General features: G+C 44.5%; 1 protein-coding gene across 2 annotated transcripts in view; it reads right to left on the reverse strand.

The window, feature by feature from the left end:
* The window catches only part of LOC125448242 (complement C1q-like protein 4), a 75,295-nt gene extending 71,966 nt beyond the window's left edge, over window positions 1-3,329 (reverse strand). The window contains exon 1 of one of the 2 annotated variants that reach the window (XM_048523382.1): window positions 2,544-3,211. In XM_048523382.1, coding sequence (XP_048379339.1) covers window positions 2,544-3,113 — 570 coding nt within the window. In that variant the 5' untranslated portion in view covers window positions 3,114-3,211. Of the gene's footprint in view, window positions 1-2,543 lie in introns of both variants that reach the window. The other variant, XM_048523383.2, reaches the window with a different exon arrangement.
* Between the last annotated feature and the right edge of the window lie 18,344 nt (window positions 3,330-21,673).

Here is a 21,673-nt window from a genome sequence, read left to right on the forward strand (position 1 = left end):
AGATGGTTGTGTTTCATGTAGAAAACAATGGGAATAAGAATCAGAGTCTTTAATTCTAATGTAAGTATTTGAGTTGCTTATTTAAGTGAGTGACCATATACTTCTATTTGCAGTTGGAGCCTCAAAAGTGTCATATTTTGTCACATTTAGGATACTTTGAATGAACTAACTGAATCCCCAAAGAGAATGTGGCTTATGCCAGGATAATCAAATCACAGGGAGCTGTTAAAGGGATACCTTCACAATCAAAAAATGTTTCTTGAAGCATTTCTTTTTCATTTTCTTTTCAAACACCTGTTTCGATTCTCTAAACCAGCATAAATGTTTGTGCAATGTCACTGGCAAAAATAACATTCCGTTCCTTTTTCACTTGGGTGGATAACATACATTCCAAAGCACACTGGCTGTTCATTTCCAATTGCAGATGAGAAAATATGCCTCACAAGGCTTTGCCCAATAACATTCTGAGGGACCAAACCCTGGCTGCCACTGGTCCCATGCAATATTCATTTGTTAGATGCCAACAATCCAGTTCAGAAGCAATAGCTATTCAGAAAGTTGCCAGTGACATTTTTCCAGTACCAATCAACAAAAAATAACGGCCATTCATAAAAGAGGAAGCATTGATTTATTATTTAGTGACATTTCCACATGCTTTTAGGCTGTGACTAATTTTTGACAGTACACTAGGGAAAAGCACGTGGAAAGCTGTTTAAAAGATTTTGTTAAAAGACTGATCAGCTGCAGCCTTGCACTGGTGCCAGTCTCTCTCGTTGTAGCGCTGGAGAAATCCCACTGTGCGGGGTGACATATTTTGAAGTGGGCCTGAATCTCATCAGTTTGCTGGAGAGTGTCAGGGGAAATCCAAAGCTTTGTGATATGCATTACCACAGAAGGTACAGAATGTATGAAGTTGAATGCTGTGCACCCATTCATTTGCAGATACTTCAAGTTGCAAATACCAACAGATCGGAGGTGCACATAGAACTTAAATGCATAAGCAGCAAGTAACACGTGTAAAAGCAGTAGTGCTGACTTGCCTGGGTTTTGAGGACTAGACCACTAGAGCTCAGGAGTTGATTATGATCCAGAGCTTTGAACACCCGTGGGCCTTGCCAGTCAACAAAACTTACCAGTCATAGTCTAAAGCAAATGAAAACTAAAAGAAAGCACAAAACCATTTCACCGTAAGGGACTGCCAACTGAAGTACAGCTGCCCAAGCCAGCAGCTTGGGATCACATCAACAGCTTATGATGTCTGCCAGTTTACAAACTCAGTGCAGTCCCGTGGTAACTGAACAACATCAGGTTCACGTTGGATAGCAAGACATTCAAGATGGTCCATCCACAAACAATTTATGAAATAGGATACTGTGGTAAAGAAACTTCATGGGTTTTCATTAGACCAGAGTAATAAGTAAACAGTGTTAAGTTTTTCTAGGAGTGGAGCCGAGGCAGGAGTGCACCCTGCATTGATAGGTGTTGGCCACGGGTTCATGCAAGATTTCCTCAATGCAATGCACACTTTACACTTCTAACATAAAAGTTACACTGAGCATACTTTTTGTTTATAATTGCCCAATAATTATTTACAATGGGCACCCACAGATAGACATAATACATGCACTCACATGATCCTGGGCTTTATAAACAAAGGCTTAGAGTATAAAACAAGGGAATTAAGTTTTAAACCTGCATAAATTACTTCAGTTAAAATACAGTGTTCAATTTCAGGAAACCTCACCTTCAGAAGATGAGATGTAGAATTTTCTGTCAGAATTGAGGAAATTCAGTTATGTGGGGATCCGTAACCAAGGGAGAGAGTGTTAAAATAATTAGCAAATTTTTAAAAAGCCAAAGGGAAAGGTGACATTTCTTTGAACGCCAAAAGTTAACTAGAATGCATTGCTTAAAAGCAGTGGAAAGCAGCAACTTTTCAAAACAAATTGGGTATATATTTAAACAGGGGGGCTTTGCAGCATTATGTGGGGGGGGGGAGGACAGTAGAGAGAGGGGGTCTAATTGGAAACTTTTTCAGAGATTCGCAAAGGGAAGGTAAGCGGAGTTGGGTATATATTTAAAAAGGGGGACTTTGCAGCATTATGGGGAAGGAAAGAAACAGTAGGGAGGGGGGTCTAATTAGAAACTTTCACAGATTCGCAAAGGCAAGAGGAGCTGGGTATATATTTGAAAGGGGACTTTTCAGCATTATTGGGGGGGGAGGAACAGTAGAGAGAGGTCTAATTAGAAACTCTTTCACAGATTCGCAAAGGCAAGTAGATGGTCTCTGTCTGCGCTAATTCTCACGATGAAGTAAGCACATACATCCACGGCCTTTCGTCCCTTTGAACTCGGTCTGCCCTTGCTGTTGGGGCGATGTTGTTCTTTTTGACAGGCTGGAACATCCCCGCGATTGAGGGGACAGAAGGGCAAGGAAGACAGACAAAAACGTTGCAAACCCAGCATGAGCGCCTGGGGTGGGGGTTTGGTCACTAACTGTCGCTGATCGCGGGGCTTGAGTGAAACGGCTGAGAGCAACTTACCTGGCCATTCTTGCAAAGGTCAGCCCACATGCTGGTGCCGTCCCCTCCTCTCATCAGGACGTGGTAAGTGAAGAAGTAGATGCCGGGCACGGTGCAGGTGAATTTGCCCGTAGAAGCCTCGTAGTGGTTCCCAACGTTAGTCACAACATCGTCAAACTTAAGAACCTCGTAGCCCTCGTGGGGTTTCTTAAGGCCGGCGTAGAAAGCGATCTTAGGGCTATGGAAGGCCGTGCTGAATGTTCCTGGTCCTGAACCCGGTGGTCCAGGAGGACCCGGTTTGCCCAGATCCCCCCATTCGCCGGGTGGACCTCTCGGCCCTGGGGGTCCAGGTTCTCCCGGAGGACCCCTGGGTCCGGGTTTACCTCGGCGACCCTGGTCGCCTTTCCCCCCGTGGATGAAAGGTGGAGGGGACATCACCGTCAGGTCCTGGATGGCTTCTGCCGCTGTGGAGCTGGGCTTGGGGCTGTAAGGGTCACAGACCATCCTGCAGCTGCCCAGCATCTCGTAGTGGGCAGACGCCTTGGAGCTTTGGACCAGCAAAGGGATGGCGATGAGCAGAACCAACACCATGACCACCCCAATGGCCGCTCCAATCACTCGCTTCTTCCGGCTGATCCTGGACGCAGCCAGCGTCAAAAAATCCTCTTCACTTTTGGAAGTAATGGTGGACAATTTCTCAGAGACCACCCGCACCGGAGGGTGGGATGGAATGGGGGTGTTGGTAGGGGGGGGGGGGGAAGAGAGAGAGAAAAAATCTTTTTTATCTGACGAGAGAGACTGGGGGTTTCTCCAAAGCAAAAAAGAAAAAAAAAGGGTTTGCTAGAGAAAGTTCTCCTCCTTTTCTCCGCTGCTAGATCCAAATGCCCAGGAAAGCAGAGCGAAGCGTCTGCTCTGAGAAGCTGCTGGAGAAGTTCTGACGAGGGAAGAGGGGATTTTGTGGACAATCTGAGCGACCCCTGCCTTCAGATGGCGTGAAATCACATCTTCCTGACGCCAGCCGCCCTCAGGCTGGGATTGCTTTGCACAACAACTCGATGTGAAGGTCTTCCCAGATTCAAACCGGACCAAAGCAGCGGGGCAACCGTCGCAGCGCTAAAGTTGGCGACGAAATTGCAGCACTCCAAAGTGATGTAACTGTTTGCATTTAAATAAACCTTGCGATAGCTCATACTTAGCGGACTTGTAATTTTTAAAGGACCATTTATTCTGGCTGGCGGGCAGATCGCTCTTTAAGCACAGATCGCATTCTGTAGAAACTACAGAAACTGGTTCAGAGCAATTTCATCACACGCACACACACAACCCATGGCAAACAATAAATAGTTGCTGAGATAATGGGAACTGCAGATGCTGGAGAATCCAAGACAACAAAATGTGAGGCTGGATAAATAGTTGCTGTTAGGTTTCTCACAACTTTTGATTTCAGCGCGATCTCTGAATTCATTCTGGCGAAGTCTTGCGTCCCTGCAAACTTACTTTTCCCCGGATTTGAATAGAGAGCTGTTGCTGATTGAGAGAAAGCACAGAACTGGAAGGATTCATTACAGTGAGTTTCCGAGAAGCATTGCAAAGAGAGAGAGAGAAACCACATTTGGAACAAGGCTTGGCAACACAGCAGTTTTGCTTTTAAATCACTCGTTTTAAGGCTGATTTTGTTTCTCCCAATTTAAAAAAATAGCAGGCTACCACTCAGACTCACAGGTGGCACTGTTAATTTACACAGAGAATCCCAGCGCCGATTGTAACTAATATAGCAACAAAGTGAATTCAACAACTTGCGACCTCGAGCCTCGAGACTTCTTCCCTACGTAACTCCTGCCCGTTTTGACTGTCGAATCTAAATTCGATTCACTAAAATGAATTGAATGAGTCCTACTTGATCGCCAGTATTGGCTCTGTTTTCTTCTGAACTCATATGTGAACGAACGAGCCTTTCAGTTTGTTTTCTAAATAAATGCACAATTGCTTCACCCAACTTGTTTATGCGAATAAATATGCGAGGGGCGTATGTTACAAAAAACAAACAATTAAATCACGTTCCTTCCACGCTGTGCTAGAGCTGACACACCTCTAGCATAGTCAGTAAAATATAATTTCGCTGTGTTCCAGTTTGATTAGGTAATTGTGTGCAGGTCTTCTGCCAAAGCAAAACCAAATGTCCTACGCTCCGGGCTGCTTTGGTTGGCTCTGCAGACGATGTACCGCGTTTATCAATTTTCCTCCTAACTTGATAAACGCGTAAAGGAAACCTACAGGTCGCAATCAATACTATTTGCGAACCATAATTAATCATCACCGTGCAAACTGCATCAACTAGGCCCTGCCATTTGAAGTGACTATCTTTCCGCGGAAACTTTTGTTGTTAAATGAATACTTTTTAAAGAACCGCATTAGCTAGAATTCAATTTTAATAGACCGCCAGTTTCGGTAGTATTCTGGCTTCTTAATTCAACTCTATGCTTGAAAAAGAAAGAGGATCATTCCGGAAAGTGTTGAGAATCTAAACATACATTCTAGCGATGTAGCAATGACCTTAGCAGACTGTTTTGGAAAGATTATGCGCAGCCGCCTCTGGGTTTATGTCTAGGGACATCTGCTGGGCCGACGAATGGACTGGGATCAAGAGCTGACATCATGTCGACTACGTGAGGTGGGAAGCTAGAGTTGGCCACAATAGTGCATGAGGATTAGGACATTCCGTATAGTTGTGTACAAAACAGGCCGAAAGTAGGGTCAGGGGTACACAGTCGGGTCGAGCTTAGCCATTGCTTCAAGTATAGGGTGGGTGATGGTTGTCTGTTTAGGAAGTCCTTCAAAAGGAATTTGTAATGCTTTTTTACGGTCAGTCAACTCGGATTTTCCGCTTGCTGGATTAGTCCTGTGACAATCGTCTTAAATCATTTCGTTGCCTGCTCTTATTCGGTTTCAGGTGTAGCAGGGGAAGTGTTCCTGCATTGCTGTTTGCAATATCATGAGTGAAGTGGCAGAAATGTTACGGGTTTAATTTCGATACATTTGTTTCTTCTGTCCCAGTGCTGGTGAGTCAGTTTGCAAGAGACTTCTTCCCGAACTGGCGTCACTCGATATTTGGCTACAACATGCCCCCGGATGATAGATTTATTTTTAGGAGAGGCTGTGGGGTCGAGATTTTGTCCTTTACAGGGATAGACTGCTGCAGGCATGTACCCCCCCCCCCCCCCCCCCGGCCAGCTATTCTGTTGGGAATAGGCTGATTGTATTATTTTTGGACCAATGATATTATTGAAATCTTAGAGAGCCATGGAGAGAAGTCAATCATTATGTTCAAGACAAGAGATTTATAGATTTTTTAAAAACCCTTGGGTTACCGGGATAGCGCAAGAGAATGCTGAAGTACAAAGTCAGCCATGACTGCATGGAATGGTAGAGCAGCTCAAAGGGCTGAATGGCCTCCGTCCTCTTTAATTGGCTGAATGCAGATCTAGGCATCTGTACTTAACGAGACGTACTACAGTATCACAGAACTGTTACAGCGCAGAAAGCGGCCATTCAACCCTTTAAACTGATTCTTCATTCGGGCGTTTTGCCAAGTGTCACTCTCCCGCCTTCTTCCTGTAACCTTGGACGTTTTCCCTTTTCACATGACGACCCCGTGCCCTCTTGAATACCTGGAATGAACCAGCCTCCGCCGTTCTCAGCGCATTCCAGACCGCAACCGACCATTCGCTGTGCAAAGGCTTTCACATGTCAACGTAACTCTTTGTCAGGCGTTTCACATCATTCCTCTCGTTCTTAATCCTCCCGTCAATGCGAACAGTTTTGCCTTAAAGAACTCTGTCCAGGCACCCTCATGATTTTGAACCCGTCAATCAAAGCTCCTCTCAAACGCAAACATAATTGCTGGAAAAACTCAGCAGGTTCCTATCAACCGCCTCCGAAGAGGGCAGTCGATTTCCTGTCTATTTAACTGAAAATGTAGACATCTTTATTCGCCAGCCTCGAATTGGTGACAACATTTCTGAGTTTGTCTGAAATAAAGGTGGAACTGTTTTCCTGTGGTCCTTCTGATTGTTCATTTAAGGATCCCCCGGTGGAAGGTGACTGAACTTATGTACTTATGCACAGTTGCATAGATACTGCACCCCTTTCTAAACAGAAAGCGGGACATAACACCAGCGCTTCGTCGGAGGCTCACTGATGATGTTACCTAGAATGGTGACAAAACATCTGAAAACCAACCTTCCAGCTCAGCGAGCAAACTCACATCCAGAACCTCAACCTGAGCTACAAATCTTCTCAAAACTCGTTATCAACATTACATATTTGTTATTATTGCAGTATTCAACTGTATTTTTATTTAGGAAAGAAATCAATGCCAACTGACTGCATCTTGGATTTATCCTGGGAAACAAAGGGATTAACTAACTCCTACAAGTGGTGGAGATATCCCCGTGCAGTGTAGCTCCTGCACATGTTGAACAGAAAAATCTGGCATCCGAAGAAAGCTTAATCATGGAAAATGAGGTTCTTTAGCCATGATGCTGCCCCTTCAAAAGAACAATGTAGCTAAACCCTACTCCCTTGCTGACTCTCCATAGCTCTGCATACTTTTATCTCTTCAATTCTTTGGTAAAATCTGCGAATCTGCTTCCAAAACTCTTCGGGTAGTGCATTCCAGACTATCATAACTTGATGCATTAAAAATAAATTCTTATTGTTTACTCTATCAAAATGTTGACCATCTACATTTTCTATCCGATAGAAGTCTTGTGGTGCAGGAGGTAACATTCCTGCCTCTGAACTAGAAGCTCTGGGGTTGACTCCCTAGAATCTCAACAGTATGGAAACAGGCTATTCGACCCATCGAGGTGACGCCAACCTTCTGAAGAGCATTCCATCCACTACCACCAACCCACCCAACCTTCCTGTCCCTGTAACCCTGCGTTTCCCATGGCTAATCCACCTAGCCTGCACATCCCTGGACACTATGGGCAATTTAGCATGGCTCCCACTGCAAGACTAGAAGGCCACAGAAGATGAATTTCTAACATAGCCAAACAGGCTGATTACCAACTGTTACAGCAGGGGGAATGGCTGAACCCATCTGATAATTATACTAAAACACAGGCCCCAAGCTGTTAGGATGGGAGTCATGGTTCACCTCTAATAATTACAGCCCCCGCCGAAAACACCCAGAGATGCTCGCCTCACCCCTCGTAATTTGTTAAAAGTTGTTAAAAGAAAGATAATCCCTGATCTCCACTTTACAAGTAACATGAAACAATTTATTTATTTGACCCTAACATTGAACAAATTAACAGAACGACCAACGAACCGAACAATTTCCCCTCTGTACAATCTACTCCCTAACTGAACTAAATTCTAATGGCATGCTATTCAAATAAACAGATCGCATTTATAGAAACCCAATTACGAAGAAAACAATAAGCTAAAGCATAATTTCTCCAAGTCCGCACAGAGTGTTTTCTGGAATATCCTGTCTTCGCCATCTTCACAAATGCCCTTCTTCTGCTAATTCTGCTGTCAGGGATGTTTTATCTCTATATTTTGTTCAATGAGGACGCTGAGCTAAAATACTGTGGTACCTTTGATTAATTAGATGGGCTTTCTCTGAGAGGGGAATGGTGCAAACTCTGGCAGGCAGCGGATGGCTCTCCACAATTTTCCAATGCCTTTGTCTTATATACCCATAATGACATAATCAAATTCTTACAATGTGATTGACAACCTGAAACCAACACCATCAGATTTAAATTTAATTGGCTTTCTGTATCTAGGTGCTTGGTTTAAATTAATTGGCAAAATTCAAACTTGTCATCCTGAAAAAACTGCTGCTTGGCTGTTCTATATAATATGTTTCCATTCGGGCACTGTCTGTGCACCTGCATTTATAAACTTCCAAGCACAGATAAAGCATAAGCTCTGAAAGGGACCTTTACCCCACAATCATTTATAACAACAAATTTGAACATCTGGGCTTCTATTTGAGGAATACTCTACCCAACTTCATAACACAACTTACAAATCATTCCAACACAGTGATGACAGGCAGGGAGCCGTTCTAGATACAGCGTGATAGTCCTCAATCCATTCCATCTGGATTCAGGCTTCTGACCAGGAAAAATGTGCATTGAAAAACAAATGTAAACATTGGCTTTGTCTGCCTCATGCATTTCGAGATGCAAGAAGTCTTCCAGGTCCATTAAATATCTCCTGAACCTTGTATGCACTGAGGACAACAATCTCAGTTTCTCTAATCTCTCCACATAACTAAGTCCCTAACTAAGCTTCAAAATCTCCCCTTCCCCCACTGCATCCCAAACCCAGCCCAGTTCATCCCCTCCTCCCACTGCATCCCAAGACCAGCCCAGCCTGTCTCTGCCTCCCTAACCTGTTCTTCCTCTCACCCATCCCTTCCTCCCACCTCAAGCCGCACCTCTATTTCCTACCTACTACCTCATCCCACCTCCTTGACCTGTCCGCCTTCCCTGGACTGACCTATCCCCTCCCTACCTCCCCACCTATATTCTCCTCTCCACCTATCTTCTTTTCTCTCCATCTTCGGTCCGCCTCCCCCTCTCTCCCTATTTATTCTAGTTCCCTCTCTCCATCCCCCTCTCTGATGAAGGGTCTAGGCCCGAAATGTCAGCTTTTGTGCTCCTGAGATGCTGCTTGGCCTGCTGTGTTCATCCAGCTTCACACTTTGTTCTCTGTGTGTGTTCGTGTGTTGTGTGTGTGTGTGTGTGTGTGTGTGTGTGTGTGTGTATAGGATGGGTGTGTGTGTGTGTGTGTGTGTGTGTGTGTGTGTGTGTGTGTTGGGTGAGTATGTGTGTGTTGCGTGGGTGTGTGTGTGTTGGGCGGGTGGGTGGGTGTGTGTGAGTTGCATGGGTGTGTGGGTGGGTGTGTATGTGTTGAGTGGATGGGTATGTCTGTGTGTATTGGGTGGGTTTGTGGGTGGGAGGTGTATGGGGGTGGCATGAAGAATCAAAGGTGGAAAGCAATATCCTCCCACTGTGTTGCATTGTATCCGAGCATGCTACGTGATTGTACCATCCTGATTGGTGATTCAAATCAAAAAGCTATAAGCGATATTAATATCAGTGATAACAAAATGTGAAGCTGGATGAACACAGCAGGCCAAGCAGCATCTCAGGAGCACAAAAGCTGACGTTTCGGGCCTAGACCCTTCATCAGCGATATTAATATAATATTTTGTGAGGCCTATAGATTATTTTGGATACACCGTGCTTGAAAACAATGGGCCAATTGAATTTTCTACAATTGGGCGTATTATACAGAGCAAAAGCAGGAGACTGTAAAGTCTGATGGGTCCATTGATGCTGTTACCTCCCATTCTGTTGTCAAATTGATAGAATTGATGACAATAATTTTGCAGACATCATATCGTACACAAGAGGTTGCTAATACTTCTGTGGCAAATAAACAGACCCCCATTATGGGACTGTTTCTATTAAATAAATATGATTTATAAATACTATTTAAAACAATATCCCTGAATGGCATTGATATCCCTTGTCTATCTGCATTGAAATCAACTGTTGTAATAGAAGCTTTCTGGTCCAGAAAAATTGGCACAAAACTGGCCTGTTGAATTCCACAGGATCTGGGCATATTAATAATAATCACCAGAAGAATATTTGGAACAGTCTGTAGAAATGATTATGCTGATTTAATTACTTTTGTTCAAAACGTGGACCTGGCCCCTGCTAATCCTGTAATAGATCAACCTAACAACTATACATAGAAACTCATTCTGAAGTCTAACCTGTTCTTATAAAGAAACAGTTATTCAATCAGAATGTATGTCAAATAAATGCATACTTGATCACCTGTTCTCCTTTAAGCAAAGAAACTTATTAACATAATGATCATAAAATGGCATGTACTATGCAGCGTACATTACAATGACTAAAGACAACAAAGACATTCAGCATTTAAAAAGGTAACAAGAGAGCAATGAAATAAAGATAGTTTAAGATCTCTGGACCTTCTTCAGTCTCCCTGCTTCCTCAACATCATCTGTCCCTCCACCTGTGCAATTAATGGTTGGGTCGTGTTGTCAAACAGAGAGACCGAAGGCTTCAGGTATATAATTCTTTGAAGTTTGCATCACATGTAGACAGGATGGCGAGGAAATATTTAACACACTTGCCTTCAATGCTTAGACCTTTAAGTATAGGAGTTGGGATGTTGTGTTGAGGGTGTCCAGGATGTTGGTGAGACCTCTTCTGGAATAGTGTGTTCAGTTCTGGTCACCCTGCTATTGGAAGGATATTATTAAATTGGAGACGGTTCAGAAAAGAGTTACCAGGACGTTGCCCAGAGTGGAAGGCTTGAGTTATAAAGACAGGCTGGGGCTATTTTTACTGCAGCGTAGGAGTTTGAGGGGTTAACTTACAGTGTTTTATAAAGGGGCTGATAGGGTTTATGAGTGGCATACATAGATAAGGTGAATGGCAAGGGTCTTTTCCTTATGGTGGGAGAGTTCAAAACTAGGGGGCATATTTTGAAGGCAATAGGAGAATGTTTTAAAAAGGACATGAGGGGCAACACTTTTACACAGACAGTGGGATGAACTGTCAGAGGAAGTGGTGGAGGCTGGTATAATTGTAACATTTAAAAGGCATTTGAATAAGTACATAAATAGGAAGGATATGGAGGGATAGAGGCCAAATGCTGGCAGGTGGGCCTAGTTTAGTTTGGGCACATGGCCAGCATGGATCAGATGGACTGAAGGGTCTGTTTCCATGCTGTACGACTCCATGACAAAAACTTTGTGTCATCGACAAACTTAGCAACAATTCCCCCAGTTTCTTCATCCAGATCATTAATAGAGTCACAGAGTCATGGAGTTGTACAGCATGGAAACAGGCCCTACGGTCCAGCTTGTCCATGCCAACCAGATACCCCAAATGAATCTAGCCCAATTTGCTGGCATTTGGCCCATATCCCTCTAAACCCTTCCTATTTATATATCCATCTGGATGCCTTTTAAATGTTGTAATTGTACCAGCCTCCATCACCTCCTCTGGCAGCTCATTCCATGCAACATTATTAGCTGTGGCCCCAACACTGAGCCCTGTTCTGTTGTTAAATTTCTCTCCACTTTTACAGTTCCTTGGTGCAATACAACATTTACATGTTCTGTTCCTTCCTTTCAACCACATCACTAACCTGTGACTCCACCTTCTGCTTTACCTTTGACTGTATAACCTTCCATAACTACTTAGTTTAAAGCCCCATCCACAGCCCTAATTAAGCGATTCACCAGGGCTCTGGTCCCAGCATGATTTGGGTGGGGCTGTCCCATTGGAACAGCTCCCTCCTTCCCCAGTACTGGTGCTAACATCCAGTGAATGTGAACTCGTTTCTTCCACACCAATCTTTGAACCACGTGTTTCTCATTTTAGTCTTGTTGACCCTGTGCCAATTAGCTCATGGCCCAGGTAGTAATCCAGAGATTGTTACCTTTTTGGTTCTGCTTTTTAATTTAGCCCCGAGCTACTCATATTCCCTCAGTAGAACCTCTTTCCTTGTTGTACCCACATCATTGGTACCAACTTGGACCATGACAACTGGATCCTTCCCCGCCCGCTCCAGGTTCCTCTGCAGCCCAGACAACAGATCCTGAACCCGAGCACCAGGAAGACAACACAGTCTTTGGGACTCTCAATCTTGGCCACGGAGAATAGTGTCTATTCCTCTGACAACACCATCCCCAATTCCAACTAGATTTCTCTTTACTCCTCCCTCCTGAATGCCACAGCCAGTTTGCTCATCATCCCTATAGCCCCCACTCTCAATCACACAGGGCGCAGGACTAGCTTGCTGTTCAACAAACTCAAGGACTGAGGCTCCTGAAGCACTACCTCCTGCATCCCTCTACTGCACCCTCCTGTCCCTGACTGAATTTGAGGTCATTAGTCTAAAGGGCGTGACTTCCTCCTGAAACACAGCACCAAGGTAACTCAAGATAACAAAGTGTGGAGCTGGATGAACACAGCAGGCCAAGCAACATCTTAGGAGCACAAAAGCTGACGTTTCAGGCCTAGACCCTCTATAGATGTGTCACTATGAATCACAATGGGATCCACCATTCTCACATCATTCAGTCGCAACACACTGCCTGGCCTCGCATCTCTATTCTAATTACGTAGTTCTTCATTTATTTGTTCAAAATTTCCTACTTGTCTTCTAGTTTTTAATCCCTAAATAATTCTCCTAATTACCTTCAATCTGATAGTAACTTATAATAGATAGTCAAATTAGCAGCAATTACCAACCAGTGAATTTACCATTTACCTGTGATGTCAGTTTTTATGCTGGGCTCAGATCCTGGGCTTCAACCTAACCTGTTTAAGAAAAAGCTTGCAAGCTTAGAGCCAAAAAAGCAAGCAAAAACCACCCCTTGCTCTCCGTACTGAATATTATTTGTCAATATTATCTATCAGACAAATTTACAACTAAATCAAATCCCACCCCCCTCCTCCTTGTCGCATAAGTCACTAATCAAACAACACTCTGTAATTAACAATGACATGTATTGTGCTCTCAAAGATAGTTCTCCAGAACTGCCAACAGGCTTTTCCTTGATGCGTTTTTCCATGATGGATTTCACAGGCAATACAGAAAGGATTAAGGTATCTTGATTGAAGACAATGTTGTAGCATTTATATTTTGCTACTTTGAGCAGCCTGCCTTGCTTTGCATTTCACTCCCAGTATGTTTGACCTTGACTTTCCTGCCCTCTTCAAAATTAATTTACACAATGCAAGCATCACTGGCTAGACCAGCATTTGTTGACAATGCCTAAATGTTCTTGAGGTGGTAGTGATGAGCTGCCTTCTTGAACTGCTGCAGTCCATGTGTTCTGGGAGACCCATGATGCTGTTAGGGAAGGATTTGCAGGATTTTGATCCAATGACAGTGAAGGAACAGTGATATAGTTCTGTTGGGAACATTCGAAGAGTCCCTACAGTGTGGAAACAGGCCCTTCAGTGCAACAAGTCCATACTGACCCTCAGGGCACCCCAGCCAGACCCAGCCCCTGTAACCCACACATCCCTGAACACTATGGTCAATTTAGCACAGCCAATCTGCACATCTTTGGACTGTGGGAGGAAACCCACGCAGACACGAAGAGAATGTACAAACTCCACACAGACATTCACCCGAGGGTGGAATCGAACCCGGGTCCCTGGCTCTGTGAGGCAGCAGGGCTAACCAATGAGCCACCACGTTACCCCAAAAATGGGGTATTGTATGGGGAATTTGCAATGGTGATTCTCCCACGCATCAGCCATTCTTGTCATTCAAGGTGATATAGGGAACGGGATTGGAAAGTACTGTTGAAGGCGTTTTGCTGCATTGCATCTTTTAGATGGCACCTGCTGGAAGTTCTGTATGTTGGTGGTGGAAGGGTTGAACGTTTAATGTCGGCCCACTGTTCCAGTGAACTGCCTTGCCCCCAGTGGTGCCATGCTTCTTCAGCATTGTTGATGTAATGCTCAGCCAGGTAAATGGGGAGTATTCAATCACAGTCCTGACTTGTGCCTTGTAGATGGTGAAGGATTTGGTCCAGAATTGCTAGCCTATGACCTACACTTGGAGTCACAACATTTAGATGGCTAACAAAAATACAGTTTTTGGTCAAGAGTAATAGAAGATGATGGTGGGGCATTCAGCAATAATAAACTCAAGCACACATCCTCTGAAGGATTAACAATTAGGATTGGTAAGTAATGGGAACGGTATTGTTAGGCTGAAAGTATCTAACAGATTCTTTAAACTTTGATGAAAATGTGTACAAGAAGACGTGCACTTCAATATGAAGCAAATTTATTCACTGAATCTGTGTAATATATATTAGAGATACATGCAAACTAATGAGTGAATCTATCAGTTTAAACTCCATTTATATACAAACAACTGAGTCTCACACTGTATTCTATCTTTGGCCGTGGTGGGACTCAAAGCTCTATCTCAGATTGCATGGCATTGGTCTTGCTAACCCCAGCCCAATGGTGAACAGTCCAATGAGCAGAGTAATGTTCGTGTTATTAGTACTCTTCTGAATCGCCAGCGCACAATACTTTCAGTACTTTTCCCAACATTGTAGTGTGCAGAAAACTAGGTGAAAGATTTCTGTGTGGCTCTGAGTTCAATACATAAAAGAATTGGATACCATGGAAGTTATATCTATTTTGTCAGGCTCATGGTGCTCAAGGTCCTGGATTTTAAATCGCAGTAGAGTTTGTTCTCTGTGGAAGCATATTATGGAGCAGCATGGCAGCCCAGTGGTTAGTACTGCCGCGTCATAGTGTCCAGGACTCAGGTTCGATCCCACCCTTGGGTGACTGTCTATGTGGAGTTTGCACATTCTCCCCGTGACTGCGTGGGCTCCCTCCAGGTGCTCCGGTTTCCTTTCATAATCCACAGATGTGCAGGCTAGGTGGGTTAGCCATGCTAAATTGCCCACAGTGTTCATGGACTTGTCAATTAGGGTGATAGCTCTGGGTGGGATGCTCTGAGGTTAAGTGTGGACTTGTTGGGCTGAAGGGCCTGTTTCCACACTGTCGGGAATCTTTCAGCTATGGTTCCCATGGACAACCAAGGTTATGCAGTTATCCCACCCCCCCAACCAGAACAGGCACACTTCTATACCAGGCCTATTTTCATGTATTTTTTCATTTTGTTTCAATCACTTAATCTTTAATGATTAACCCTTAGTGGTCTGGTTTGGAGAGATCATTTTTATAACCCAACATACAGGAACAAGGATCCAATGCCTACAAACACCGTGTTCCTTCCCCTATCTGTAACAGTCAGATTACAGACCATATTTCCGTAGCCTGCCCTTGCAAAACCCAAAACAAAATGATTACTATTAGATGGGATTCTCCGAAACTAAAACAGAAATTGCTGGAAAAGCTCAGCAGGTCTGGCAGTGTCTGTGGAGAGAAATCCGAGTCAATGCCTCGGGTGGAGTGAGCCTTCCCCAGTTCTGTTTTTGCTTCTGATTTACGCAGTTCTTTTGGCTTTTAGATGCGATTCTCTGTTTGGGCAGTGTTTGCCGAACAAACAGCTAGCATCCATGTTCAGTGGGTAAGAGGGAAGGCAAATGGAATATTGGCCTTTGTTTCAAAGGGAATGACTGGATTACTGTGAACAATTCTGGTCCCTTTATCTAAGGAAAGCTGGTAATGGATGCAGTCCAGAGAAAATTCATTAGGTTGATCCCAGGTTTAGAGGGATTCTCCGAAGAGGACAGGTTAAATCGGCTGGGTGTCTACACATTGGAGTTGTGGAAAGTGAGAGCAGACTTTATTGAAGCGTATAAGGGCTTGACAATGTAGATGTAGAGAGGTTGTTTCCCCTTATGGGAAAGTCTAGGACCAGAGGGCATCATCTTAGAGTAAGAAGTCACTCATTTAAGACAGAGCTGAGGAGGAATTTCTTCTCTCAGAGGGTGGTGAATCTGTGGTATTCTTTACCGCAGAGAGCTGTTGAGACTAGATTGATAAGTATATTCAAGGCTAAGATAGACAGATTTGTAACCAGTGGGGGAATCAAGGGTCATGGGGAAAAGGCAAGAGAGTGGAGTTGGGGATTGTCAGAGCAGCCATGACCTCATTGAATGGCAGAGCAGACTTGATGGGCTGAATGGCCTACTTTGGCTTTGTGTCTTATGGTCCTAAACTACAGTACTCAAAACATCTACTTCTATAGTGTGCACACCAGCATCCCTGTATCTAATATCTTGGCTGGCTTAGGTCACTTGACATTTCTATTTTTAAGTCAGAACAACAATAGCTTCTTTCTGGTGCTATCAGACACTTGAGCTTCATTGCATTCAGTTTAGATAACCACTTCCAGGTTTTCATCCCAACACTTCCGGTTTGGGGCTAACACTAACTTTTCATTCCATGATAACCTAATTTAATAAATATGTCATTCCCTTCTCACTGGTCTGTACAGCCATCCTATTCCAAGATCTTCTCAGGACTAAAAGCGCTCCCCAAAGTTAAAAGTGAAACCAAAATTTTCTCTCTCTCATCCAAGGGCACTTCCTCCAAATTTAAATAGAAAGACCCAGATTCCAAAACTCTTCAACAAGTCTTTGAGGCTCCATTATTTACTTCCTGTGCCACAAATCAACTAAAATAAATAAAATTGTATCAGAGATAGTAGGAACTGCAGATGCTGGAGAATCTGCGATAACAAAGTGTAGAGCTGGATGAACACAGCAGGCCAAGCAGCACCTTAGGAGCACAAAAGCTGACGTTTCAGGCCTAGACCTTTCATCATCATTTCCGATGAAGGGTCTAGGCCTGAAACGTCAGCTTTTGTGCTCCTAAGATGCTGCTTGGCCTGCTGTGTTCATCCAGCTCCACACTTTGTCATCTCACACTGACATTGTTTTTGTTCTTTTTTAACCTGGCAATGACAGGGTTCCACTTTTGAACTACTCTGGATAAATTATCACTGGACTGTTAATCCAGAGACCCAGAATGTTCTGGGGACCCGGGTTTGAATCCCACCATGGCAGATGGTGGAATTTGAATTCAATAAAAATGTGTGGAATTAAGAATCTAATGATGACCATGAATCCATTGTCGATTGTTGGAAAAACCCGTCTGGTTCACTCACATCCTTTAGGGAAGGAAACTGCCATCCTTACCTGGTCTGACCTCCATGTGACTCCAGATCCACAGCAATGTGGTTGACTCTGTGGTGCCCTCTGGGCAATTAGGAATGTGCAATAAATCCTGCCTGGCCAGTGATGCCCTCACCCCGTTAATGACTAAAAAAAAAATCAGATTTTACTCAATTCTTTATTGGGTTGATTAGTAATTATCCCTCTTCAAGAAGTCCGTTTAGTCCTTCTAGCGAGTTATAATCCTACAACTTAGGCATTGTATTAATAACTCATTCATGGAGCTTCTCCATTGTTTTTATAAGAAGGAGACCAGAAATGCTCACAGTATTCAATTTATTGTTGACAGAAATTTAGTGTAAACTAAATATTAAATGCTTCTCACTGCACCACCTTCCACTTTTCCTTCGTACTGGTTAACTATTCCTTCTTGAAATTAAAATAAATGCTTATTGGGCACATGGACAGTAGGCCGTGATGTGCATTGTGATCATTCGATTGAGATCTGGCATTTGCAATGGAGAGAGCCGGTGTTTAGTTCCCTGTATGTTCATGGGTATGGTGTATTTACCACTGATTGCTATACTTCGACAGATTCAGTGAAAGAGATGTTAGTGGCTTTAAAGGCACCAAACAACATGCTAGAAACAACTGCGATATGTTCACAAGCTTTGTTTTATACAAACATATTTAATTCAAAGGTTGCTGACTGGGCTCAAAAATAGTTCTCGGCCTTGCTTGTCGGTTAAAGACAATCCTTTAGGCTTGTGACCACTGGTAATTCCTCATCTTCTTCATCTGTGCGGCTGAATAATTTCTGTGCATTGGACATTTTTTAAATTACTGGCTTAACAGTAGCACCATGTGTCACTAGAACTTAACCCCACCACTCCTAACTTGCAATCGAAAACACTGTGAATAGAAAAATTTGACTACAATTCTGCTGTTTAATTTGGATTTTAATTGGGTTTTAATAGCTGGAGCAGTAACCAATTATGATGGTTGTTAATGCCAATCAGACATCGCATAGTGTTGGGAATTCTCTCACCAGCTGATTTACTGTCTAAAATCTACTTGCCTGCTGTTAAAAGCTCTCTAGTAAGAAAACTTGGATCTCAGCTTCAGTGAGAATCTCTTGCACAGTGCTTGAATTAAGGACGTTACTGTTAGATGCGACATTACAGATGCAATCACTGTATTTAATCTATTAAATAGATGGTTAAAAATTAATGAGTGCTCATGCTCAATTCAAATGTTTCAGCTGTCAATTTCAGAAGGAAAAGATGTACTTGGATGGGGCAAGGATAGGATGCTCCCTGAGACAAGCACTCAGATTAGATCTCACAGAGAACTTGCATGTGCAAAGAGACTTTCAGACCAAATGCATTGTCAATAGGACGGTAGAACTGGAGAATCACAGAATTCTTACAGCACAGATAGAGGCCACTCAGCCCATCATGCCTGCACCAGTTCTATTAACAAGTGCCAATCTCCTGCCTTTTCCTCATATCCATTGCAAACCATTTCCATCAAAAAATCACCCTTGAATGTCTGAAATGAACCTGTTTCCATCACATTTCTAGGCAATGCATTCCATACCCTAACAATTCTGTGTGTGAACAAGCTTTTCTCTCACATCACCCTTGCTTCATTTGCCCATCACTTTGACCTCATGTAATCTTGTCCTTTTTTTTGTTTTGTGAGTGGGAACAGCTCTATTTTAAATTCGCTCGTGGGATGTGGGCGTTGCTGGTTGGGCCAGGATTTAATTCCCGCCCGTGATTGTGCCTAGACGGTGATGGTGAGCTGCCTTCTCGAAACGTTGCAGTCCACATTCTGTAGGTTAGCCCACAATACCCTGAGGGAGGGAATTCCAGGGTTTCGAACCAGCGATACTGAAGGATCAGCGATTACATTTCCGAGTCAGGATGGTGACTGACTTGGAGGGGAACATGCAGGGGGTGGTGTTCCTATGTATCTGCTGCCCTTGTCCTTCTAGAGGGAAGTGGGCATGAGTTTGGAAGGCGCTGCCTGAGGATCCTTGGTGAATTTCTGCAGTGCATCTTGTAGATGGTACACACTGCTGCTACTGAGCGTCGGTGGTGGAGGGAGCGGATGTTTGTGGATTTGATGTCAATCAAACAGGCTGCTTTGTCCTGGATGGTGTCAGGCTTCTTGAGTGTTGTTGGGGCTGCACCCATCCAGGCAAGTGGGGAGTATTCCATCACACTCCTGACTTGTGCCTTGTAGATGATGGCCAGGCTTTGGGGACTCAGGAGGTGAGGTACTCGCTGCAGGATTCCTAAACTCTGACCTGCTCTTATAGCCACTGTATTTATGTGATGGGTCCAGTTGTGTTTCTGGTCAATGGTAACCCTCAGGATGTTGACAGTAGGGGATTCAGTGATGGTAACACCATTAAATGTCAAGGGGCAGTGGTTAGATTGTCTCTTATTGGTGATGGTCATTGCCACTTGTCAGCCCAAATCTGAATATTATCCAGATCTTATTCCATTTGACCACGGCTGGCTTCAGTATTTGAGGAGTTGCGAGTGGTATAGAACATTGTACGATCATCAGCAAATATCCCCACTTCTGGCTGTATGATGGAGGGAAGGTCATTGATGAAGCAGCTGAAGATGGTTGGTCCTAGGACACTGCCCTGAGGGACTCCTGCGGAGATGTCCTGGAGCTGAGATGATTGACCTATAACAACCAGAAACAATCTTCCAATGTGTCAGGTATGACTCCAACCACCGGAGAGTTTGTCGCCCAATACCCATTGAGTCCAGTTTTGCTCGGGCTCCTTGATGCCACACTCGGTCGAATACAGCCCTGATGTCAAAGGCTGTCACTCTCACCTCCCCTCTGGAATTCAGCTCTATTGTCCCTGTTTGAACCAAGGCTGTAATGAGATTAGGAGCGGAGTGGCCGTGGCAGAACCCAAACTGGGAGTCACTGAGCAGGTTATTGCTGGGCAGGTGCTGCTTGATAGCGCTGTTACTGACAACTTCCATCACGTTACTGATAGTTGAGAGGAGACTGATGGGGTGGTAATCGGCCGGGCTGGATTTGTCCTGCTATTCATGTACAGGACATAACTGGGAAATTTTCCACATTGTTGGGTAGATGCCAGTGTTGTAACTGTACTGGAAGAGCTTGGCCAGGGGAGCAGCAAGCTCTGGAGCACAAGTCTTCAGGGATATTGCCAGAATGTTGTTCAGGCCCAGAGTCTTTACAGTGTCCAGCGTCTCCAACTGTTTCCTGATATCACATGGAGTGAATCGAATTGGCTGAAGGCTGGTATCTGTAATACTGGGGATTATTGTAGGAGGCCGAGATGGATCATTGACTCGGCACTTCTGGCTGAAGATTGCTGCAAAGGCTTCAACCTTATCTTTTGCACTGATGTGCTGGGCTCTTCCATCGTTGAGGATGGGGATATTTGTGGAGCCTCCTCTTCCAGTGAGTTGTTTCATTGACAACCACCAATCATGACTGGATGTGGCAGGACTGATCTGTTGGTTGTGGAATCACTTAGCTCCATCTGTCACTTGCTGCTTTCGCTGTTTGGCATGCAGGGAGTCCTGTTTGGTGGCTTCACCAGGTTGACATCTTATTTTAGCGAATGCCTGGTGCTGCCCCTGCCATGCCCTCCTGCGCCCTCCATTGAACCAGGGCTGATCCCCCGGCCTGATGGTAATGGTTGAGTGGGGGATATGCTGGGCCATGAGGTTACAGATTGTGCTGGAGTACAATCCTGCTGCTGTTGATGGCCCACAGCACCTCATGGATGCCCAGTCTCGAGTTGCTAGATCTGTGTGAAGTCTGTCCCATTTAGCACAGTGATAGTGCCACACAACACGATGGAGGTTATTCTCAATGTGAAGGTAGGACTGTGTCTCCACAAGGCCTGTGCGATGGTCACTCTTACTGATGCTGTCATGGACAGATGCGCCTGCAGCTGGTAGATTGGCAGGGATGAGGTCAATTATGTTCTTCCCTCTTGTTGGTTCCGTCACCACCTCCCGCAGACCCAGTCTCGCAGCCATGTCCTTTAGGGCCTGACCTACTCAATCAGCAGTACTGCTGCCGAGACTCTCCAGGTGGTGGGCATTGAAGTCCCCCACCCAGAGTACACTGTGCACCGTCTCCTCCCTCAGTGCTTCCTGCAAGTGCTGTTCGACATGGAGGAGAGACCGATTCATCAGCCCAGGGAGGACGGTAGGTCGTAATCAGCAGGAGGTTTCCCTGCCCATGTTTAGCCTGAAGGAACGAGGCCTCATGGGGTCTGGAGTCAATGCTGAGGACTCCTACAGCAACTCCCTGCCGATTGTGCCGCCCCCTCTGCTGGGTCTGTCCTGCTGGTAGGACAGGACATATCTAGCAAAGGTGATGGTGGTGTCTGGGACATTGTCTGTGGGGAATGGTTCTAAGCATGTGACTACGTCAG

This window comes from Stegostoma tigrinum, chromosome X (assembly GCF_030684315.1).
Source record: "Stegostoma tigrinum isolate sSteTig4 chromosome X, sSteTig4.hap1, whole genome shotgun sequence".
NCBI classification, from domain to species: domain Eukaryota; kingdom Metazoa; phylum Chordata; class Chondrichthyes; order Orectolobiformes; family Stegostomatidae; genus Stegostoma; species Stegostoma tigrinum.